Source organism: Antechinus flavipes, chromosome 3, assembly GCF_016432865.1.
Source record: "Antechinus flavipes isolate AdamAnt ecotype Samford, QLD, Australia chromosome 3, AdamAnt_v2, whole genome shotgun sequence".
NCBI classification, from domain to species: domain Eukaryota; kingdom Metazoa; phylum Chordata; class Mammalia; order Dasyuromorphia; family Dasyuridae; genus Antechinus; species Antechinus flavipes.
In genome coordinates, this window is record NC_067400.1 from 397478541 (window position 1) to 397503829 (window position 25289).

At 33.5% G+C, this 25289-nt stretch overlaps 1 protein-coding gene across 2 annotated transcripts in view; it reads right to left on the minus strand.

Moving 5' to 3' along the window:
• Nucleotides 1-4239: 4239 nt before the first annotated feature.
• COL3A1 (collagen type III alpha 1 chain) overlaps nt 4240-25289 on the minus strand; it is a 65780-nt gene continuing 44730 nt past the window's right edge. For both annotated transcript variants that reach the window (XM_051986041.1, XM_051986040.1), the window contains exons 23-51: nt 25096-25149; nt 24700-24798; nt 24567-24620; nt 24409-24462; nt 22812-22865; nt 22313-22366; nt 21777-21821; nt 21123-21221; nt 20929-21036; nt 20547-20600; nt 19556-19609; nt 19416-19469; nt 18663-18716; nt 17805-17912; nt 17581-17634; nt 16863-16916; nt 16463-16624; nt 15864-15971; nt 15078-15185; nt 14355-14408; nt 12492-12599; nt 11194-11247; nt 10499-10606; nt 9575-9628; nt 9259-9366; nt 8085-8367; nt 7164-7351; nt 5855-6097; nt 4240-5384 (exon numbers count right to left, since the gene is read on the minus strand). In XM_051986041.1, coding sequence (XP_051842001.1) covers nt 5238-5384; nt 5855-6097; nt 7164-7351; nt 8085-8367; nt 9259-9366; nt 9575-9628; nt 10499-10606; nt 11194-11247; nt 12492-12599; nt 14355-14408; nt 15078-15185; nt 15864-15971; nt 16463-16624; nt 16863-16916; nt 17581-17634; nt 17805-17912; nt 18663-18716; nt 19416-19469; nt 19556-19609; nt 20547-20600; nt 20929-21036; nt 21123-21221; nt 21777-21821; nt 22313-22366; nt 22812-22865; nt 24409-24462; nt 24567-24620; nt 24700-24798; nt 25096-25149 — 2778 coding nt within the window. In that variant the 3' untranslated portion in view covers nt 4240-5237. The remainder of the gene's footprint in view (nt 5385-5854; nt 6098-7163; nt 7352-8084; nt 8368-9258; nt 9367-9574; nt 9629-10498; nt 10607-11193; nt 11248-12491; nt 12600-14354; nt 14409-15077; nt 15186-15863; nt 15972-16462; nt 16625-16862; nt 16917-17580; nt 17635-17804; nt 17913-18662; nt 18717-19415; nt 19470-19555; nt 19610-20546; nt 20601-20928; nt 21037-21122; nt 21222-21776; nt 21822-22312; nt 22367-22811; nt 22866-24408; nt 24463-24566; nt 24621-24699; nt 24799-25095; nt 25150-25289) is intronic.

The following is a 25289-nucleotide window of genomic DNA, read 5'->3' on the forward strand; positions in this document are numbered from 1 at the left end:
TATGGGACTTCCTGCAATTTGGGCCTAGGGCCTGACCTTCCTGCCCTGCAGGCCTCGGATCTAATCTAATCCATCTCATAGATTTTTGAAATATCTTCACCTGTTCCCATTCATTTGCCACGAAGGACTTCGGATTCTAATAGAAGATGGATGCAAACAACTATGCTCATATAAGTTTTATACAGAGTAGATGAATGAGGGGGGAGGCACTAGCTGTTGTTTGAAGGGGGAAGAATCAAGAAAAGTCTCTTGTATAAGTTGGGATTTAACTTGAGTCTTAACTTGAGTTAAGGAAGTTGGGAGAGCATTTCAGGCATGAGAGAAAATCACTGAAAAGACAAGGAGTCAGGAGAGCATGTTCTGTGAAATCAACAGAAAGAAGTAGAGTATTGTTGAGGGGAAGAAGGTTTAAGGAGACAGGAAACGGTACAAAGGAGGACAATTCCTCCCTCCCCTTTCCATTCCCAGGTCTTGATTGCTAGGGATGTGGTAATAGAGATTATGTGTCCTAGGGTCTTTTGGAGAAATGAATACAAAATAAAGAAGAAAGATTGAGAAAAGAGAGGAAAAGATGAATGCCTATTTTTGCTAAAGGGATCACATAAATGTGGGAAAACGTGAATATAGGAGATTGGTCCCTAATTTTGTATTTATTATAAGATTAAGATCACAACCTTGGAGAGGTTATAATGTTGGCAGAATGTTTTGGATATCTTACATGTTTTCTTCTTAAAAGGAAAATTCATCAAAGTAATAAGTGCATACTGCTTTAATTATCTTCCCCAATTCTTTTTTTAAAAGAAGGCTAATCCTAAGAAAAACTATTGTTTCTTTGTAAAGGAAATTTGTTTGTATGCGGGAAAGGGTGTTGGTAAATTGTAGCTATGTGCTTTAGGGGTTCTTTTCAGTGTTCATTTTCAGAATGGACAAAATAGAGTTATGTTTTTAGAAGACCTGTATCACTTGGAGTTATGGCTATAGTAATACGGGATTCTAAGAGCTAATATTAAAGATAAGTTTGAGATTATAAATCTCAATGATTAGGATAATGTGATTGCCAAACAATAAAAGTAAATTATTTGGGGGCGTGTTTTTTTTTTTTTTTTTTTAAATCAGGGACAGTATTTTATTTTGGATTTACTGAGTTTAAATTGTCAACAGAATATATCACTAAAATTTTCAATAGGCCACTGGGAATATGGGACCAGAGTTTTGGAGAAGGTTGGAGAGGTAGTAGGAATAATAATTTTAAAAATAGTAGTTATTTGCTTAGATGTAATGATTAAAGTGGATAAATGGAGAAAACAGGGAATAGATATGAAAATGGGGACTTGGAATTACCCTTTTTTAAGGGGTGGAAGAAAGATGAGAATCCAGCATAAACAGAAAAAAAACAGAAAGGTTAGGTGAAAATCTTTGAGAAAAATATGTTACAGAAATTAACATATGAAAGGGTATTAAGAAAGAGGAAGGAGTATTCCCGAATGAAAATGCCATAAAGAGGTCATTGGACATAGTCATCAAAAAATCATTGTACTGTACATATGTACTATACTCAGTATATAAAGCTATATAAGTAGAATGGTGGAAGAGAAATCTAAATTTCAAGAGGTTGAGGAGGAAGTAAAAATGAGAAAATGGAGTTCCTAAGGGAAAAGCACTCTCTTAGATGTCTTAAAGAAATAGCAATTTAGATTTTTGGCTTTTTTCTATATCAACTGTAGGGACTGAGTTCCATCACTGTCAATGTCAGAATGGCTAGTACATCACTGCTTCATTAATAGACCAATGATAATAAAATTCAAAACAAATGCTTCTATTCTGAGTGTCCTTTGAATGATATGAGTAATTATGGAAGCATACTGCCATTTTGCTTCACTGAGTAGAAGTTGTGAATTATTTTGATTCTGTGGGTGATGTTGATAAGAAAAGAATAGAATTCTAGTATTTTTGTTTGTTTGTTTTGTTTTGGACAAGGCAATTGGAGTTAAGTGACTTGCCCAGAGTCACATAGTTAGGAAGTACTAAATATCTGAGGTCACATTTGAACTCAAGTCTTCCTGACTCCAGGACTGATGCTCTATCATCCACTACACCATCTATCTGCCCTGGGAATAAATAAAATCTTGGGTAATAAATAAAATCTGCAAAGAATACTAAATTCAAAGAGTCACTATTATTTGAGTTTCATTATAAAAAAAATGAATTAATGCACTTTTATTTGGACAACATCATCAGAATCAAACAATGAAGAACCATACTTGATAATTTTTTCCTGGAGAGAATCTGTTTTCATATTATTGTATAGATGAGATGATTTTGTGGTAATAGTAGTGGATGTTGTAAGAAAATCTGGATTCAAAACCTGACTCTACCAATTATACTACTGATGAGGGAAGCCCCGAAACTCTAAAACTCCTTTAAGGACAGATTCTCCTTGAATCCTGGCCTTTGTAAAAGATCCTGAGAGACAGGCACCACTCCCATTGATAGCACTCACTACTGTTTAAGCTTCCCATTGAATTAAAGATCAAGCCTAGAAACACCCATTTAATTCTATTCTAATTCCAGCTCAAGCTGAAACCCAGCCCCTTTCAAGAGCAAAAACCCCACCGTGTAGCCATAAAAAGAACCAATTTTAAACTCAGTCTTTGCAGAGGACCTAACATGCCATGCCATGCTATGCCAAGGAAACTTCTGCCTGTTGAAATAATATTCTTTTTCAGCATCACCCTCTCTTTATTCTCACCTATTTCTCTAAGACTTTATACCTCACTTTTGGGATTTCTCTACTAGAAACTTTACTTCTCTGCTGGGATCTTGCTATTAAGGAATTGTCTATTCATGCATAGCAAAGGCTGACTTCCCAATGCCAATAATAAACTTCTTTATCAGTCTAGCTTTTTGGGCTTGTAAATTCCTTTACAAAGGACCTCTGCACCACCAAAAGGGGCTTCCCATAACTCCTTACTTTGCACTGATCCTAAGGGGAGTTAGGGGAGCCAAACCTCTTCATTTGGTTCCCTGAACTCCAAACCTGTCACTAACTTCATTATTTAACTCCCGACCAGGAATCCTAATCTCATCATTTTGGCTTCCTAAATCTAATCTCATCACTATTATTTATGTGACATTGGTTATGACATTTCACCTTATCTTTCCTTATTTGTAAAAGTAAAAGCTTGGAGTTAATAATCTCTAAAGTCCCTCTCATATCTACCTCTGTGTGTTTATGATACAATGGTTATGCTACATGGATACACTTGACATGGGCTGAATCACTGTTCCCAAAGATCCACCAGATGCTCCTAGGAAAGGAGTGGAAACAAATGTTGGAAAGCAAAATGATACCATATTGTTGTGGAGGTACTGCCTATTCTGGGAGTTCAGCTCCCAAAAGACTGGTAATGTTATTTTTATTTAATATTACTTCTAACAGAGAGACTTGGAAGTATGCCTAAATAGACACAGTAACCTTCAGTTATTCAAAAATGTTTTCTAATCCTATTATATCCCCCAATCTGATTAGTTTCCAGTATTCTTCTTCATCCCATTATTCCCCACCAGTGGGAAATCTCTGGAATCTGATACTATATATTTTTAAATATTCCAGATAAAAAAACAAACAAACTTAAAAAGACTTTACTTGCAAGAGAAATGCCTCTATGCCATCAAATAATTTATGTTAAGATTCATATATATCAGGGAAAGGTGAATGAGTAAAGGTGAATTCTTCTATATGGGAGCCTAGGTAAGTGGTTTTATTATTTTATTGTGCAGATCTTAGGAAGTATAGTAGAAAGAGTGTTGGATTTCGACAAGAATATCTGAGTTTGAAACTGTGGTCTGCCACTTTCTAGCTATATGACCCCAGACAAATCATTTTACCATTTTACCTCAAAAAACCTCAGTTGTCTTAGCTGTAAAACGACTAATTTAGATGAGGGATTCCTAAAGTTCCTTTGTCCTTTAAATCTTGAAACTTAAGATGGTATGTAGAGTATTATTACTCCTAAGATACAGGAAGTACATTATATTCTAAAATTCTGGAGGAGTCTCTTTTGGGCATTGTCTCTTCTCCAATTTTACTCCCATTCTCTTGTTAGAGTCCCTGCACCCAATTACTTTTCTAGCTTCATAATTCTAAAACTTTCCAAAAAATGGATTCTTATGAAGAATTCTGCTTATGTAGATTTATGTGAGTTAAAGATATGGAAAGGGACAAAAAAGAGGGAAAAATTTGACCATGAGAAATTTTATTAGATTTTATTATGTGTCTTTGTGAGGAAAAGACCAACAACCACATACAAGCTTACAAAGATGGTTATCCTTCAACATGCTTACTGTTTGAATGGGACCAAAGTAGCCTCATGTAGGCTATTTCTTGAAATATACACAGTGAAGGGAGAAAGTCCTCAAGAACAATCTTCAACAAGAAACATTGACAAATATTGAAAATCTAGGCTTTTTAGTGCAAGTCAACAATAATCCTGACCTGCAGTTTTAAAAATGAAAATAGATTAGCACCATCATATTTGCCTTCCCAAGTTTTAGTGGTCTTGACCAGCAATGACAAGAAAGTATAGAAGCACCTTTGAAAAAATGTATTTAAGTTCATTAATAAAATGAGTAGCTTTAAAAAGGGGGCTGCCACTCAGTCCTTGCACTAGCCTGTATTTTGTCCACTACCCATCGGCACAGAACTATACCAGTTTTATGAAATGAATGAATTGAATTTAGAAATCTCTCAAAATCTTATAAAGTTTTTACTTGTTTATTTGTTTTGGATGAGATAGCTAATTCATCCCAGTTTCTGTCCAAGATGAGGTAGTTGAAACAGGGAAGTCCTTTCTAGCTTTTTCTTTTTACCATCTCAGAAAGGAAATTAAATTATTCATGCTTGGGGTATTCAGTGCCTTGCAATTGGGGCAGCATTCAAAGACTGGAACACAGAATTGTTGTAAGACTGTTGAAGTTTATTATAGCACCACTGAGACATTTTGAAGATGGAATTGGTAAAAAAAATAAAGCCAAAAGCATTTGAATTGTATTTGGTGTACTAGCAAAACAAAAAGGATCCCTTTCTATCAAATCATCTTTTTTTTTCCAGAAATTTTGGAAATAAATAACTGGAATACAGTTGTTCACCTGTATTGGTTGACAAGATTAGAACAAGAGGAACACAGTTGGAGTGTGGATTTTTTTGCTGGGCTTTTAGAGAGAACAAATTCCTTATTTTACAAAAAGCAAACAGGGCCAATGTCCACACCAAATTCTTGATCAGGACCACCAATATCGAAGGGAGCAATATCAATGATGGGAAGTCTCATAGCCTTGCGTGTTCGGTATTCAAAGACTGTTTGACCCCATTCCCCAGTGTGTTTCTGTGGGAAAAAAAGGAGTAAAAGAGAAAAGAACTGTATTAATGACCTGAAAATCAACAGTGTTTCATAAGTTGTTTATATATGGAGAAAGAGACCCCAAGGTATTTCACCAGTTTACTTGGTACCTATCATATAAGAAGCCTTGGGTTGAGAAATTCAAATTTTCATATCAAATGGCATGCTGAAACCTACTTAAGGTCACCTAATTTTAGAGGGTATGCCTCTGATTTCTTCCAGAGATGCAGAATTTATTATCATTATGATGAAAGAATACCTTTGCTTACTGCATATTTAAATGGGATGTATTTTACATGTGGAGAACAGTTCTCTCTCCAATTACACATCAGGGATTCATGGATATCAAGAAAAGGGAGAGCTACTCTGTACACTTAAGGTGCCCTATAAATTAAGCCGTGTTCTAGGGAAGAATTTTGAAGACTAAAAAAAGAATTTTTAAATTATGTACTTACACTGCAACCGTCTTCCAGAACTGTGTATGTGAATTTACTATTTCCTTCAGCCTTGAATTCACCTTCATTTGAACCCATCAACCTCAAAGCTTTCTTTACATTCCCACTGGCCTGATCCATATAAGCAATGCTGTTCTTGCAATGATATGTGATGTTCTGTGAAGCACGGCTGGAAAGAAGTCTGAGGAATGCCAACTGAACCTCGAGAATATCTTCAGGAAGCTCCGGATTACCATAGCTAAACTTTTGTAGGAAAAAAAAGAAAGAAAATCAGACAAAAATTTCAAATTTTAATTCTAGTTTTTGAGATTGAATTGGAATATATATGTATATATGTGTGTATGTGTATTTGTATTTACTATATTTTATGATTTATTATATGAATATGTTGCATTTACTAGCAGATCATTCAGTGGAAGAAATGTTACTGATGAAGAACATTAGCATTCTCTGTGTCTGTCTTTCTCTCTCTTGATTTCATCTATTTATGGAGGCACAGTATAGGATTCATGGTATAGGATTGTTCCACATTAAAATAATGTCTATAAAAATAGTAATAAATTTGTTTTTTACTTTATTATAATGTATGTCTTCAAAGTAAATATATCTCTCAGAAAATCTTAATGTTTCTTCCTAAGAATGAATGATTCATTTAAACATAATTCTTAAGCTTTCTTTAAACATGTAGCTAAAGGAAAGCTCCTCAGTACTATTTACTCATTTCAAATACTCATTTCATTAACTTAAGAGGAAGCATGATGTGGAAAATAGAAGACTATCTCTCACACCCTACATTTAAGCCTGATCTTTGATACAGAGAACTAGAGCAGAATTGTGTAGGCTTGGGCAAGTATCACCCCAGATGTCACTATAAGTCATATACTTTATGGAATTGCACTGATAGAGGAAGTTTACTCACTAAGAACACTTTATGTTACAAAATCACTAGCTTCTTTCTTAAAAGCAGATAAGTGTTATAATGCCAGAAATGGAATTCAGAAGAGTTCAAATTCAGCTTCTGATTCTGACTAGCTGTGTGACCCTGAGCCAATCACTCAGCGTTAGTTTTTGCATCTGTAAAACCTCTTAAGGTTGCTGAATCAAATAAGAGAATAATCGCAAAGCACTTAGCATAGTATCTGGTACATAGCAAGTGCTATATACTTTTTAATTATTGCTATTATTAAAATTGTTAAATAAATTTGCACATAATAATTATTTGTCAAATTGAAGAGAAATGAAGAGGGAGAGTAAGAAATCAGATAAATTTATATAATTGGGAGGTTAATAAAAATATTTCTCTACTTACCTGGAAACCACCATTCATGGACTCTCCAAACCAAATGTGTTTCTTTTCAGCTTTGGACTCTGTCCACCAGTTCTTCCGTGGAATATTCATGGGGCTGGCATTTATACATGTTTCACCAGTTTCCATATTACAGTACACTTGGATAGCATCCATTTTGCAGCCTTGATTAGGATCAACCCAGTATTGTCCTGAACATACACAACATAGAAATTCATAGGATTATGAAGTTCATTTGGAAAATTCATTACTTCATCAAGGATGAAAAATTCTTTTCTTTTCAATCTAGCAATCTATTCTGAAGGTTGATTACATGAGAAAGGAAACCGAAATGCATGAGTATATTTGATTGTATATTCTATGTATTGATATTTTATACTAGAGGTTCTGGAGAAAAACTTTTGCTTTTCTATTAATCAAGTACAAAGTTAGAATAGTTTGTTTCTTCTCAAACAAATGGCTGAAAATTCACCCATCAAGGACAGTGTAGAGTGAATTCCTGCATTCTCTTTTGACACAAAAATTGGTATGAGTCTCTAAGGAAAGTGTGAGAGTCACAGAAAAATAATATCTTGATACCTTGACATGGTTTTAATACTTTCTATACTTTCTTTTGTCTAATTTTGGTGAGAAGACCAAGGTGATTAGAACATGTATTTTTCATGGCAATGTTAATTTTTGGGGAAATTACTAATAATCTAATAAGTTTTTCTTCCATAAAGTAGCTTGGAAGAGCATTATTTCAAGCTAGTTCAAATGCATTTCTGCTAAATTCCTTTAAATACTAGTATTATAATATTTTTGTTTCACTTCCTGATTTCTTAGGAAAAAATGAGCTGCATCATAAAGGGATGAAGTGTGCCATTTATTACATTTGCAAAAGTTACCCTCACAATGAAAGCAGTTTCATTACAATATACATACCACTCTTAAGTTCAGGATGGCAGAATTTCAGGTCACGGCAATTACGTGCAGGATTTTTTCGTGATCCATCAGGACTAATGATGTTTTCTATCTGTCCATTCATTGATTTGAGTGAGGACAAAATCTCTTCAGTATTGATTTTTAAATCTATGGGTTCATCTCCATAATATGGGGCAGCTTTTTCTTGTGAAGGTCCAATAATAGCACCACCACCACCACAGCAGGGACCAGGGGCACCAGGTGGGCCAGGAGGACCTGGGTTTCCAGGATGACCAGGAGAGCCCTAAGAAATGAAGAAAATAAGGACAATGATTATTTTTTTCTTGGAAAAGCTATATGGAAAAAAGTTTATAATATTCCCTAGAAAATATAGCTTAATTTGGAGAGACATGGTAGTAGAAAGTCAACTATTTTCTAATTTGAACTCATAGAACTGGGGTCAAATTGTGGATCAACTACTTAGATACATATGTTACTTTAGGCAAGTGATTTAACTATTCTAAGACTCTGTTTCCATATATATATGTGTATGTATGTATATATATATATATATATATATATATATATATAATATATATATATATATATATATACATACACATAAATATATAAGAATGAGACTAGATGCTTTCTGAAATGCCTCTCAATTCTAAATTAAATGACTCAGTGTCATTGACTTGATAACCTTTTAGCTTAATTGTTTTAAATACAATGCTCATCATTAAGAAGATAAATATTTCTGATAAATATACTTCAAATGAAAAAATATATTATGATAAAATGGAATGTTTTTGCTTCAATCTTTTATATTGTTTTTCCCAAATTAATAATAAAAATACATTGGTCAAAAAAAAGATTTAAAAACTACAAACTTAAATATCAAACGATTTACAAAGAATTTAAATGAAAGAAAAATTTAAAGCAAATTCCAGGTTTAGTAAACTTAATGCTACTCTCAGATTACTTGTTTATTATTTATTTAAAAAGTCAGGCCCAAAATTAAAAACCATATTTTGTAGAGAGACCTAAGGTGGGGAGAATTTTCAGAATAATTAATACATTCTTCTCTTTGCTTAGTGAAAACCAGAGAAACTGAATTCTAATGCAGATGTATTTTAAATAAAGAATAATGGACCAAGACATTTGGGATTTGATCCTAGTTCTGTCTCCTTACATCTGATCCTCTTTCTCCTCTATTCCCGCGGGGACCTGGAGGACCAATGGGACCTGCATGTCCACTTGCTCCATCTTTTCCAGGAGGTCCATGGGGTCCAACAGGGCCCTAAAAAAGATTCAAAGGAAACAATTAACAAAACCATAGAAACACATACAATAGGTAAGAAAATGGAAATAGACAAAATTAAGCATGTGAAACCTATTGTTAAATGTATTTGTGTCATAGAAATCTCACCAAGTGAAAATATATATATTTCATTTTCAAATAGAGTTATACAATTTGCAACATGTAGTCATCTTTTAGTATTACTTACTCGGGGGCCTGCAGGTCCTGGACTGCCAATGGCACCTTGGTGACCAGGTGCACCCTGAAAAGGTAGTATAGTTTTAACATTAGTTAAGAAATTTTTAAAAGTTCAAAAAGTCATCATTGATTATATGAGATTCAGTTTCATGGTCATGATAACTTAAGAGTAATCCATTATATTTTCTCTCTTATTTTATCTATTTCCTCAAGGTAACTCTAAGATAAAGCACTTCTAATATCTATCTGGAAAACCTGAGAATTTAGTCACTTCTTTATTGGAAAATGCATACTTTCTTTTTACTTATAATATTCTTTACTTTTTAAAAAAGAAAAATGAAAGTCCCCAAAGTTATTTGCTAGTCCAAAGTAATACTCCTATACTAGAACCTCATGTTCTAAAATAAACTAATAGTTATATTATTTAAAATAAGAGTGATTACATTTCATTGGACATGACACAACCAAAAAGCTGATTTAATTAGTAAGATATTTTTCCTTAGGGGTAGCTAGGTGGTGCAGTGGATAGAACACCAGCGCTGAAGTCAGGAGGACTTGCATTCAAATGTGACATCAGACACTTAACACGTCCTAGCTGTATGATCCTGGGTAAGCCACTTAATCGCAAGCAATTGCCTCAGCAAAATAAAATAAAATAATAATAATAATAATAAATATATTTTTTCCTTTTATTTGCAATGATAACTTGTTCATGTGGTGAACTGTGATGTTAAATGGAGAATAAATTACATGTTAGCTTTTAGAATAGCTGAATAAATACAGACATACAATTCCATTGGAATAAGGAATTAACACATTGTAAGATTATGAGATCAAGTTTTGAGCTTAATATGAAAATTTGTTGCAAAATTAGTACCCTATATGGCCTTGTTTTAACTAACAAAGAGGACTTTTAAAAAGTTTAAACACTTACGGAAGCACCTGGTGGACCAGGAGTCCCAGGGAAACCACGATGTCCTTTAATGCCATTATTACCTCGTTCACCAGGTTCACCTTTGTCACCACGGGGACCCTGAGCACCCTGTAGAAATACAGTGAAAAATAATAATATAAGTTTGCTTTTGCAATAATCAATATATTTCTTTATTAAAATATGTTCTGTTGTCTGATATTCTATTACCTAGAATTCTAGATCAAGTGACACTTCTGCACAGTAATAGAACAACAATAATTGATGCTTAAATGATAATTCTGAAGTGCTCTGACATCCTGGGCAACCTTCTGAATTATCAAAGAAAAATTCAATTATATTCTGCATCACATCCACTGTAGGTTCATTTTTCCCATTTGCCATATTTTCATTGAAATATTTTAGTGACCATTTGACAAAATGAACATCAACTCTTGCAAGGAACACTTTAGAAGGGAAACTTCTTGAAGGCAGGAAGTTTTCTTAACTTGGGGGTTTATATTCTCAATATCTAACATATATCACACCTTTCATAAATGCCTGTTTAACTGCAATCAGTTGAAAGTGCTGAACAAGTCATTGTTTGTATTGTTTTTCTAATTGATTTAACATTGGAAATCCTTTTGTGGATTGAACTGTAACTTTCTGCTAGCAATTTTCAGTTTTCTGTTGCTTCTAGATGTGAAGATATCACTTACTGGAGCACCTCGAGCACCAGCAGGACCAGGGGGACCCCCAGGACCAGCAGGACCCTAAAGTGAATAAAGAAAATGTTAATTCACGTAATTCTTAAAGTTCTGAGTTGGAAAACTCTTAATTTGATGCTTTCACATGTGTTTAAAAAACCATTAAGAATCTCTTAAACTATACCAGGTTTATATAAACTATATAAACTACCAGGTATATACCTGGTAAGAATAGTTGTAGTACCTTCTCTAATTCAAACTGTACTCAGCATTGGTAATAAAAGTTCCATTTTTGAATTGCTAAGTAATATCAATATATATTAATCAGTGAGTCAGGAAGACCCCCAGGTTAAATGCTCTTTGACATATACTAGCTGAAGGACCATCGGCCCTTTCAGTAAATATACAAACTTATAGTTCTGGACCAGAAAGAAAAAAATGCTAATGGTATGACTTTTAGCTTTGACATATTTCTTAAAATGTTTCAAACATCTATTTGAAATAACTGCTTATTAATTAGCTTACAGAGTTAGGAAGATCTGGATTCAAGTATTTACTCTGACACTGTTAAGGGACAGGTCAATTTTCCAAGAGCCTCCACAGCTGTGAATTATAACATTTGAAGGAGGTGCAAGGCAATTTTTGCTGACCTAAATGTTGCAGACTGGAAATGAGATAAATTGAAGGCAGAGGGAAGAGGAGAGAGGTCAGACAAAGCATGGCCTCTTAGAGAGGTCAGAGAACAGCAATTGCCTCTCAGTGTCCTTGAATCATCCTCTCACAAGAGGAAATCCATTCTGCAGGTCTGGGTTGGATCTCCAGCAGCCACTATCAGGTGGCTCCTGTGTATTCCAACAGTTCCCGTATATTCCAACATGACCCTAGTTGTGTGACCAAGAGAAAGTTGCTTAAACTGTTTGAATTTCAGTTTCTTTATAAAATTAGGATAATAATATCCATAGCATCGACTTTACTTTAGCATGTGCATTAAAATAGACTTGCAGGGAAAAAAAAGAACATCATTAATCCAGATTCCAATTTACTAGAAGCATAATTTTCTATTTCTCAGTATCATTAATAGGTGTTTTTTTATTTTGATAATTCCTCATGGGATTTTATCAGAAATTCTGATTTGAAGTAATCATTTCTCTGCTATGAAAGTGAAATTTTTGTTTTAAAAAGACTTATCCCTTCCTCTACTTGCTGGATAAGTGAAAAAATTCTAGAATGTGAGTTTCTTCCATCTACTGAAATATATCATGAGAGAAATTCACACATACAAAAATACAACTGATCCTGTTTGAACTTACAGATTCTCCTCTATCTCCATTTTTTCCAGATGGACCAGTGGGACCAGGAGGACCAGGATGTCCAGGAGAGCCAGGAGCTCCAGGAGGGCCACCTTCACCACGGTCACCCTATGAACAAATTCACAAAGTACAGAATAAAAAAAAAATTAATATATTCTGTATTGACTAAACCTCCTGGTCATCCATCTATCTCTTCAGTAGATGTGTGTTTGTTGATTATTTAATGTATGCCAGACATTTTACAAGCACTAGGAATGCAGAGAATGAAACAATTTCTACTCAGAATAAATGTTCCTTATAAGGAAGAATACCAAATACACATATGAATATGTATACAATAAATATAAAGTAAACAAATACAAAAATATAACAAGTACTTAAATACAAGATAGTTTGGGGGAGAGGGCTTTACAGATTGGGAAAATCAGGACAAGATTCCTTTAGATAGTACAGCTTGAGTTATGTCTTAAAGGATGGGAGGAGTTTTATGAGGCAAAAGTCAGGATAGACTATTTCAGCCACAGAAGACTGTGTTCCCTGTGTTCTGTTTGGTTTTAAAAGCTAATCAGAGACACTTATATTTCATTTTAAACATAATAGCAAGCCACTGGAATTGGTTGAATAGCAGAATGTCTTGGTCCAATTTATATTTAATGAGAATTACTTTGTTAAGACTATATAGGGTCGACTGGAGTAGTGAGAGACTTAGACGAAAGAGAACAGGTAGGAAACCATTGCAATAATCTAGGTAAGAGGTAATGACATCTTAAATTAAGGCGACAGATACAGGAACAGAGAAAAAAGATTGGATGCAAGAGATGTTATAAAGGTAGAAAGAGCCATTTGATAACTGGTTTGATAGTTGGGAGAGAAGATGAAGGATTTCATGATTATAGCAGAAATATGAACCTAAAAAAGTAGGAGAGTAGTACTCTTGACAGAAATGAAGAAGTTTGGTATTCAGGGAGGTTTGACAGGAAGATAATGAATTCAATTTTTGACTGTTTATAGTTGAATTTGAGAAATTCTCATGACATCCATTTTGAAATGTCAAATAGGATATTGGTGATGTGGTACTACAGTTCAAAAGAGAAACTGAAGTTAGGTATATAGATCTAGTGATTATTTGCAAGGAAATGATAAACCATGGAAGCTAGTGAGATTATCAAAAGAGTATAAAGTGGGAAGATAAGAAAGGCCAAGATACAACCTTGAGAACCATCTTCAGAAAGGAATCATGACATGGAGAGTAAGTCATTAAAGAGATCAATAAAATTAGATAGATAGATATAGATGAAGATATATTTTAGGCAAGATTCATATATTTGTTTTACTGTCTTTATTGACTTAAAGATGACAGAATTCCAAATGTTATTTATTCAAATACTAACAGTATAGCAAAGGATAACAATTGGAGGGCATGGTGATCCTAGTGAGGATTTTTTAAGAATAGAGAAATTTGGAGATGTTTGTAGTCAGTAGGGAAGGAATCAGGTTAACATGGAGAAGCTGATGATTAGAAAGAGAGAAGAGAACGATTAAGGATGAAAAGATGGGAAGAGACGGAATCAAGTGCAGTTATAGAAGCATTGGTTATGGCAAGAAAGGCCATTTCTTTCTCAGAGATTAGGGCAAAGGAAAAAAAGAGGAGGAAATGAGGTCAAAGGGTTTAAGATAAGAATGAGAGGAGAGTATGCTCATATCAAATTACCTCAGTTTATTTTTCAGTAATAGGCAAGGTGTTAACTAAAAATAATGGGAAACAGAGAGTTGTAGGAGGATTAAGGAAGGTAGAAGAAGGTTATGATAACTTCTGTGGGAAATCAGTCCTATTGAGGACACCAGAGGCTCCGTAGATTGTACCTTGCCACCAGGAGCACCATCACGACCAGGCTGCCCATCTGATCCTGGATTTCCCTAATGAGGAAAAGCCAAGAGAATTAGAATTACTTGAAACTATCAACATATTAATAAAGTTGACTCTACACACAATTTAAGACAAGGTTAGGGAACCATGCTTCTGCCAAGAGTCATTTGGATATTTATGACATCATTTATAACCCACACAAAATTATGAAGTTAAACAACTCAAGCAGTGGGAGATCACAGTATTATCTTTGAGCTCATCTTCACCTGTGGGTTGCCTTAGCAAATGATTTCATGGGCCTTATAGGCCCTTGAGCTGGATATTCCCCACCCATGGCTTAATCAGACATGCAAACATTTTCAGCCCCTTCAGCCTTCTCCCTCCTGAAAATTATCACATTCCTATGCCCTTCTAATATTAATCTTTTTAATTGAATAATTATCACAACTTCATATCATGAAGCCCAAATCTAATTTTACTATAGAAAGTATCTTTCAATGAAGAAAGAGAAAGAAAAAGAGAGAAAGAAGAAAGGAAGGAGGGAAAGTAGGAAGGAAGGAAGGAAGGAAAATGAGAATGTTGTCATTTGGCTTTATCTAGACTGTTGAAAATCTCAACTGATGTATATCCACAAAGGCTAAATTGGGTGCTGTTGAAAATTAGATTTATTGAGGTTAATTTGATTGTACCATGGAAACACTGCCAAAGGACTCACTTACATCTCTGCCAGGTTCCCCAGGCATTCCACTTAAACCAGGAAGACCTTGAGGACCCTGTGGACCACGTTCTCCATTTTGACCACTGGGCCCTGGTTTACCATCTTCACCCTATATGGAAAGAAATAACAAACTGATTTTTATTCCTTCGTTAACCTGGTCAAAATAAAGCACTAGAGAGTAACCTGATACCAGATATAAGTCCTATCATTTCTCTTTATACTTTTTCTTTTCCTCTCCTTTCAATTGAATGATGATTCTAGATGTGGACCAATTATTATACAGCTTATAATCCAGATGTGACATATGCAAACACAGGGTACATTCTGCCTAAGATATTTGGGCAGAAAGAAAAAGAAAATGTGTCCTAATTTCTGACACATATGAATTAGGAGACCAATAGGACCTATGTAATCTGGCTGCTCTTATATAACTGACAGCTAGCATTTGTTGCCATATAAACAGGTCTGTATCACTTGATTATTGGCATTTTAAAAAGATTCCTGAAACTTATGCGTGTATAGACTTTTAAAACTCCCCTCTACTAAACTTAGTTCTTTACTGGAAGAAAAGCTCTAGGAGCAAGTCGATTTTCCTTCACTCCCCACCCCCACAAGAAAAATTGAATTCAATTTGCCAAATTGTAAAAATAAAGTTACTTGTTGAAAATGAAGGGACATTCTGAAGCTAAATATTTTGCTTATTAAAAAGATCTACCTTTAAAAAGTGAACACCAAAAGATGCTCAAGATACAAAGAAACAATTAAGCAACCATGAATCTCCACTCACTTTGGGTCCTTGTGGGCCAGGTCCTCCCCGACCTCCTGCCATACCTGGTGGTCCTGCAAGACCTCGTGCTCCAGGAATACCTATAATACCTGATGGACCTGGGAATCCCTATTAAGAAAGAGAACAAAAACATGTTATCTAAATGTTACAATTACTTAATTCACATTTCCTTTATTTAGGCAGCCCTGGTTCATAGTTCCAAAAAAAAGACCAAGAATACTTAGTACCATATAAGTACCTGGGAAGAAAATGAAGTCTTTTAGAGTAGTAAAATTTTCAAAGTCAAAAAAATGTTGTGTTTTTGCAAATTGAGTTTTGATCATCTGAAAATTTGAAGAAACTTAACTTTTGATTAATTATGTAAAACTATAATCCTCTCCCTGAATATGGATAAAATAAAAATTTAATAGTAGAGGGATGAAATTTCAAAATATAATTGAGGGGTACATGTGAGTAGTTGAAATAATTATTAAAATGCAATGGAATTGAAAGAGCAGAACATCATGGAAAGATTTAATTGACTTAATGATTTTCAAAATTTTGGACATGTGGATCCAAGGTTTCATATAATAAGTGATTAATAAAATGTGGTTACTCACCGGTGGTCCTGGTGGGCCACTTGGTCCCTTTTCACCTGGTGGTCCAGCATCACCTTTTGGACCAGAACTTCCTGGATTACCAGGAGCTCCATTATTACCAGCTGGTCCAGGGGGTCCATCTTTGCCAGGTGCACCATTGTTGCCAGGAGGGCCTGGGTTACCCTTTGAAGAAAAGTTAAGAAAAGAGACTTATAATTGAGCAATACAAAACAAAGAAGCACAATCCTCCTTCCTTTTCCTCCTTGATAAAGCAAAAGTTAAGGAGATAAACTACGATAGTATTTTATGCTATTTTTTTGTGCTTCCTTGTTTGTAAAGAAGCTTTATTTAGATTACTAGATCAATATTGGTATTGCTCCTATTACAATAAGTGGCATGAAAACATCCAAATATAACTTACATTATTTCCAGGAGGACCAGGAAGACCACGAGCACCAGGAAAACCAGCAGTACCCTGTGAAATTATGATCATTTTAATCACTCTTGAAATAAGAGTACTAGAGTAAGCAAAAAAAAAAAAAAACTGTCTAGAGTCTATGATATAAATGACCTGTGTCTTGGTAATGGGATCTTAGTTCCTAGATAATGGAATCTTTCAGACTATCTTTGAGCCAGTCTTAATCACTTAAAATATAATTAATTCTTTGGAAACATTTTTTGGGGTCATTACACAATGCATATACTAACCATGAGTGGGGAGATAATTTTTAATTCTTCACCTGTATCTTTCAAGGATAAATAATTTCTGTATGGGAACAATCAAATGATTTTGCACAGGGACAGGATTAATAAAGTTGTACTTTATTACTTAAGTATAAGTACTTAAGTACTTATAATGCAGTCTATCATTTTCCTTCCCAAAAAATCTTGTGTAGTAGTAAATGGGACCAGTTTCTATCATTGCTATTTTAAAAACAGAAAAACTGAGAAATCAAGAACCCTGGTCTTCTAACTATTTGTTGACATTAGAAATGGCTATAAGACAACCATGGGTAAATAAAAATGCCATGAAGCCCTATTTTACCTTTACATTCCCTTTTGTGTTAATTAGCACTAATCAATGAATTGTAATGGAAGTTGCATAGAACAGAAATAGAGTGAAAGAGAAAAATACTCACAGGACCACCAGGATTACCACGATCACCTTTAACTCCTTGAGGACCTGGTGGACCCTACATAGAATGAAAGTCATCATTAAGCCTTAAGGCTTTTTCATTTCAAGTGAAAAAAAGAGATGCTTGAGCAACATTAAAAGATATGCTGACTATTCTCTAGTAAAATTTATGTGTCTATTGACATATATTCTTTGGTTTAAAAGAATCTGGAAAGATGGAATACTTACAGCTGGGCCCGGGCCTCCTTGGGGCCCTGCCAGACCTGGAGGACCTCCTTCACCTTTTTCTCCTGGAGCACCCCTCTCTCCTTTAGCACCAGGTTCACCATTTTGTCCCTACATCCCAAAATAGCAAGTCATAAATTCATATATCAAAATATACATATGGAATAAATTATCCTAATTCCCCAAAGTCCTTATCTCAATGTAAAAGAAAGGAAAATTATCTTTTTGGACTTTGTCCGGATAAAAAACTCTACCTTTCCATGATTAAGAAATAACAAAATAGAAACAAACTGGACTGCAGATTTTATTCTATGCTTTTTAAGCTAATTTTATTTTTTGCTAATTCATAGAATAGTAGGAATAAAAATAATAGTTGCATTTTTTTTGAAAATAAGCTGCATTGTCATATTCATTATAAAAAGGGATATATTGTTAAAACATAACTTTTTGTTTTATATTTTAAAATCTTTAAGCAGACCTATAATCATATTTTGGAGGATTTCACCCAAATTTCCCAAGGCTATTATCACAATTATTTTGCTTGATAGGTGGGGAAGTTATTTTTATTCCCATTTTACAAATGAAGTTATTGAACCACAGAAAAAATTAGTATGATGAAATAAACTACCTATTGGCAATCAATGTTAAAATCATTAAATGTTAGCATTCTAAGTACTTTAGAGATCACTCAGTATAACTCCTTCATTTTATAGATGAGGCAGCGCAAATAATTTTCAAGCTCTTGTAGCTATTTTCCCCTAACTACTAATTTAGGACCAATATTTCTCAAAAAAAGCTGTTATGTCTGTGGAAAAGTCTATCTATCTATCTATCTATCTAATCTATATAATTTGTACTTACAGGAGCACCAGGGAAACCAGCAGGCCCAGGAGGTCCATGTTCACCTCTTTCACCCTATAATATAAAACATATTTTTAACACAACAAAAATATTCCCTTCATAGAAGGTCAAAATGTATTCTTAAGATAAGAGCTTCTATTTCTTCAGACAGAAATTGTGGTGTAGAATATGCAATAATTTCCTTTCATAGGAAAAATTCTGTTTTTGACACTCACATATCTTTCCTCAACTTGACAAATATTTTGGGCAGAATTAGCTTTCTAATTTTTTCTCATTCATCATAACATTTCATGAATTAATTCTGATTTTTGGCATTTCAGGTTTTATGCCTTTTCATTCATATACTTTTCAATAACTTGTGATTTAAAATTTAATTGAATATTTTGTAGCTGCACTAATTGAGAATACTGTTTATAGAATGAAATAATTTAGAAATAGAGAAATCTTAGAGAGATCACCTAGTTTTTGTAAACAAAGGAAGAGACAATGTGAAATGAGTTTGAAGACTGTAGAATTGCTATTTGAACACTGTGGTATATAGAAAAAGATAATGTCTCTATCTATTGACATTTTGGGAAATGGCATATGTTGAGTTATTCTACTCTAAAAAGACAGAGAGTTGGAATTTCTCAGTCTATTTGCTTTATCGTTTAGCTGCTATTTTTCTTTTCTTTGATGATTTCTTAAGTTTCTGAATTGTAAACACAGGTGAAAACATAAAGACAATATCGAAAAATAATTAATATAACTTACAGGGCCACCGCGAGGACCAGCAAGACCTGGAGGCCCTGCTGGGCCACTTTCACCCTGAAAAACAAAGGGAATGATGGTTTTCAAGTGACTTCAATGTAAAGCATTAGAATTTGCTTTTTTATTTCTAAATTATTTGTTACCTTATCTCCAGGTTGTCCAGCTGGACCAGGTGGTCCAATGGGACCTGCTGGACCCTAAAGAAAACAGGAAAAATATTTCAATCTTGAATTTAGGAAGAGGCAAAAAGTTCCATAAGGGCAAGGACAATAACTGATATAAATTGTATGTTTATTTGGGCATGGTATAAAGCTTAATTTATGCCTGTCCAACTTAATTGAACAACTGAGGAGCATGGAGAAATATAATTATAAATACCAAAAATACTAAATGCTATCATTACTCAGTGATCATTGAGTGTTCTGTGTAGCTGGTCAAATTCCTTCCTCCTCCTCCCCTCCCCACCTCACCCCTGTCTTTTTTGGAAGAATTTTATTGTACCTAGTTTGTTATAAATTCCAGAGTATATTCATTATACATTTTTATAATTTGAAAAAAATTTATAATTTCATCCTTTACATTTGAAAGTCATTGTTTTAGTCTGTCAGAAACTTTCATAAGTCAGTGCTTAGCTTTTTGCATATTAAACAATTTTTATATTATAGTCTAATTCCCTGGGATTTTACCCAAAAATTTCCCAAATCTTAATAAACAATTGAAAAATAATTAAATCCCAAATTTTAAATGTGAAGTTTTTCTTGTAATCTCAGGGTTTTAGTTATAATTTTCTTTAAATAAGTAATATTTTATCCTAAATTTTAATATTCAATGAAAGAAATCATTATGTTAACATTTTAACTTTTTCATTGTTGGGCCATGTACTGTAAATGAGAGAGCACATGGTGGAATCCAGATTAGCTCATATATCAAGATAGCAATTAATTTGTTTTTTTCTAAGCATTATTTAGATTTACAAAAGTAGAGGGAGGGGCTGTTTTCTGATTAAATTGCTTAACATTTGAACATTATGATATTTGGAATAATGGATATTTGTCATGTGATTAATTTAATAGTCGATATTGATAAAAATCTATTTCAGTACCATTGTATCTGAATCAAGTGTTTAATACTCACTCTTGTGCCATCTTTCCCAGGGGGTCCATCACCACCTTTGCCGCCTGGTTCACCCTGTCAAATGTGAGCCCCAAAGAATTATTATGTATAATTCACAATTATAATAATCTAATTATAATTAGTAAGTTGATAATTTACATATTTCTTATTTGTTGCTACTCCATTTTTTTGTTCCCTTTTGTTCTCTGCTTATTTTCCAAGATAATTTCTGGTATTGTAATTAGTTAAGCTTGCAAGAACAATTCAAATTTAACAGGGCAATATATACGATATACTATATATATATGTATATATATATATTGCATATCTATGTGTGGTGTGTTGATGTTTTCCTTTTAACCAAGAAGGTGCTTCAATAAATAAAGAGAAAAGAAGTGGATACCTTTTCACCCTTTGGACCTGGAAGTCCAACACCTCCTCTTTCTCCAGGCATACCCTGCAGACCAGGTGGACCTGAGTTGCCAGCAGGACCAGGTGGACCAGCAGGACCCTAATGACAGAATCATAAATCAATTAAATGGTGTATAACACATTTATTGAAATTTTGTTAGGAGACTATAAAAATTTGATTCTTACTTTTCCACCATCAGGACCAGGGGGACCAGGTGCACCTCTTGCTCCAGGGTTTCCTGGGTTTCCTGCAGCACCACGTTCACCAGGTGGACCAGTATCACCCTATAATAAGAAAATTTGTGCCATTTTAAAGCTAAAACTCATTTAACAATAATAATAAAAAATACCCAAAGAAGTTGCAAAAGATGTAACTTAAGTTTTAATTTTTTAAAAGATGAACTTTGTGTTAAAACAGCATTATCTTCAATCTTTTATAATTTTAATGATCAAGACCAATTTTGTTCACTCTACTATTAATTTGGGGTAACTATACAGAAACAACATGGAGACATATTAGATAATCCCAAATTTAAAATAAGATATGGAACCCTAGCAGGTGATTACTTTATATAGGCCTAATATGTTTAATATTATTTTGGGATAAGGGAGCAGAAAACTTGGAAATTTATTTTCCTGCTAAATAAGTTTAACATAACAGGACTGTGTTTATGTTTCTGAAAATCATGAACACTAAGAAAATAATTTATCATATTACTACTATTGATTTCTAGATAATGAACAAATTTCTAGATAATGAAGAAATTATTTATATTTCTGAAAACAAATTTTCACTATCCAATTCAATTTAAGTTATGTTTGGTAAATTAAAATATTTACCTTGCCTCCTGGGGTTCCAGGTCCACCAGCTTCACCTTTTGGACCCTAGTTAAAAAGAAAATAATATTTCTCTCTTTCTTCAATAGCAAATTAATTCATATAGCCAATCAATAATGCAAGTAATGAATAATTTAATAAACATATGTATTATAGATTATGTGATATCAGATTTTAGATTTGTGTATGTATGATTTCTGTTTCATGGGATATCAGAATTCACATTTTAGTCATATGTCTTCTATTATATAAAGATATTAGATTAGGTACAAATTAGATAAGTAGAAATGAGACATTTTAATAAACTCTGACCACAGAATTTAGTTTTCCTTCATTTCCCTATATCCTCTTTTAAGTCCAATTCTTGATTACTACCATAAAGAAATGGTTTCTATTTGATTTAATCTATTGATTTTTCATCTTTTGTTGTAGCAAAAACATTCAAAATTTAACTTTAAATCTATAATTGCATATACAATTGAGGAACTAATTTTTACTGTTTTATGCTCATTACTTTTAGAAAAGGAAATACCACTTACAGGATCACCAGGCTTTCCATTTTCTCCAGGAGGGCCGTTAGTCCCAGGCAACCCCTAAAAAGATTGACAATTAAGATAATTTTTTATTCTTACATTTTTAAGCAATTGTCCTAGTTCTATAAACCCTTTTTCAGATATGAAAATTTACTGATTCCAACAACATAATTGTCTTTATTTTAGGAAAATAAATAACAAATTTAGTCAGTTATTTTGCCCTTTCAAAATTATTAAAACATTTAACAAATATATGATTACTATTGTTTATATAAAACTTATAGAAAATAGAATTACTCATATTTATTCATATTATATGTGTAAATGCAAATATTTTCTCTAATATTACTGCTCTTTATTCTTTCATCATATATAAATCATATATATTCTTTTCATCATATATAAAGAAAACTAATAGCATAGTCCATTTTTAATGCAATCAAGTCTGCATAGAAGAGATGGTTTCTAGAAATAAATATCCAGGGACTAAATAAAAAAGACATACTTGGAAACCTTGTGGCCCAGTTGCTCCAGGTTCTCCTTTTTCACCAGGTGGGCCCTGTGGGAAAAGATAGTTTCTCTATGATTAAAAATGAATTGCCTCATCTTTAATTTACTTTAGTGACATAACATCATCTACATATAGACTTTCCTTTAAAAAAAAAAAACTATATTCAAGTTGTAAAAATTATTCTCAGTTCAACTTTGATAATAAAAGAACAATGGATCAACTCAGTAATTTTCAACTTTTTGTATCTCAGAGATGTTAAAAATGATGCAAAAATGTAGCTAATAAATGGTAGAGTAGATATTAACTAAATAATTGTTACTATTTTCCTCCTTAATCTTACTCTTAAGACTTTCGGGATTATAAAGGATTTTACACTTGCTCAATGAGGCTAATGAGAACAAAATGGCTGTTCTCAATATTACAACCTAAATATTATCAGTATTCCCTTTTCTCAGTCACATGTAAAAATAACATGCAATCCATATAATGTCATAATGATAAGTGACATATCATGCTAACTTAATAAAGAGATAGTACATAATTTCATGATATTTTATCCACCTAGAATATGGATTCCAATCATAACAATCAGAATATAATCTCCTGGAATGCAAAGATGATATTTTGGCCTTCTTCACATCCCAAGTGTTTAGCCTGCTGCCTGGAATTTAATAAATGTTATTGATATTCGGTACTATGTTCGTTTAATTACATTAACTGGCTTATTTTACCAAAAAGAAAGAAAAAGTTTTAAAGTACAATATAAATATCAGCAATTGTGATTTTGTTAGAATTTAATTTGTCATTAAATATTTGAAGGCATATTATGCTACAGGCACTGGGCTAAGAACTGAGTTTTACAAAGGTGAATTATGAGATTTCGGTATTTCAAATTACTTAATCTTTTCTCTTTCTCCTCTTGCCTCCAAACAAAATTTGAACAGAGTTTTGGTTTTTAACAAAGGGATAGATTGGTATAGAGTCCTTTAATGTGACTTTTTCATATAACAACTTTTCTTTCTGGGTAGCCTGAGGTAATCTAATGTAAGGTGTGAAAAGCCTGAGGTACAGTTGTAAAGTCATTAAAAAAAACTAATGGAAATGATCTAATATTTTCTAATGCATCAGTGAAAGATTTTGGATAATGATTTTCTCCCCCTAATTAAACCTTAGCCCCCCCCCTCTCTATTTTTCTTTCCCTCTCTTCTTCTTTCCCTCCCTCACTCGCTCCCTCGCTCCCTTCCTCTCTCCCTATCTCCTCTCTCTCTCTGTGTCTCTCTCTCTCTCTCTGTCTTTTTCTTCATCCCACAGTGTGTGTGTGAGTGTGTGTGTGTGTGTGTGTGTATGTGTGTGTGTAACAGAACATTTTATGGAATGTAAGAACATATATCAATTATTTATTCAGTGTCCATTAATGAAACTGATATTCTATTGATGAAGTTTTTTTCAGTATATAAGTTCCACAAATGTTTTGTTTATCTATAATTGTAAAGTGTTAAAGTTTATATATGTAAGATAATAATGATGAAGACTATTGAGTTCCATCTAGCAGACTTTGCTCCCTGTTTTTTAGATATATAAATAAACTTACAGCAGATCCTGGAGGACCTGGAGGTCCAGTTTCACCATTCTTTCCAGCAATACCCTAGAAAATAAAAAAGATTATTAGAATTGCAAATCTAATGGTTAGAGGGCAAAAAAAAGTTCATGAGTACAAAAATATAATTAAATATGATAAATGCCACATACTTGGGGACCAGGACCTCCGGGAGTACCTCGTTCTCCATTCTTTCCAGGTGGACCCTAAAGAAGAAGAGGTTAGTTTTAATAATTAACTCTTTTCAATCCCATGAGAAAAGTACCAGTCATCTAATTGACTCACATCATTGCCTTTAGGACCAGGGAAACCCATAACTCCAGGTTGACCTCGGGGACCAGATGGGCCTGGGGGACCAGCTCGACCAGATTCTCCTTGATTGCCCTAATGAGTGAAATAAAAAGGTGAAAATCCACAGAACAAAGTTAAAATAGGGGTGTGATAATAGAGAAAATTGGTGCTTGATTGTAAAAATGATTAATCAACATTTCTAGGTTTCTATTTCTTTGGTCATGGTGATTATTTTCATATCAATGGTTACTCTTATAAACTAATTATGAATTAGTACAAATAAATAAATGCACACATTGGCAACTATTCAATTTATATATATTTACATATAGACATACCACAATTCAGTTATTATTGTATTGTAGGCTAATATTTATGAAATATACATACTGGTGGGCCTGGTTTGCCATCAGAGCCTGGGCCTCCTGGACTTCCTGGTAAACCCTGAATTTGATGAAATCAGTAAATTACATGATTGTGAATCATCAGTTTCCAAAATAAGTATTAACTATGACATATATTTACACTCAGAGCTCTTACAAATATTTTCATAAGTATTTACAATGTGTATTGATGACAATCAA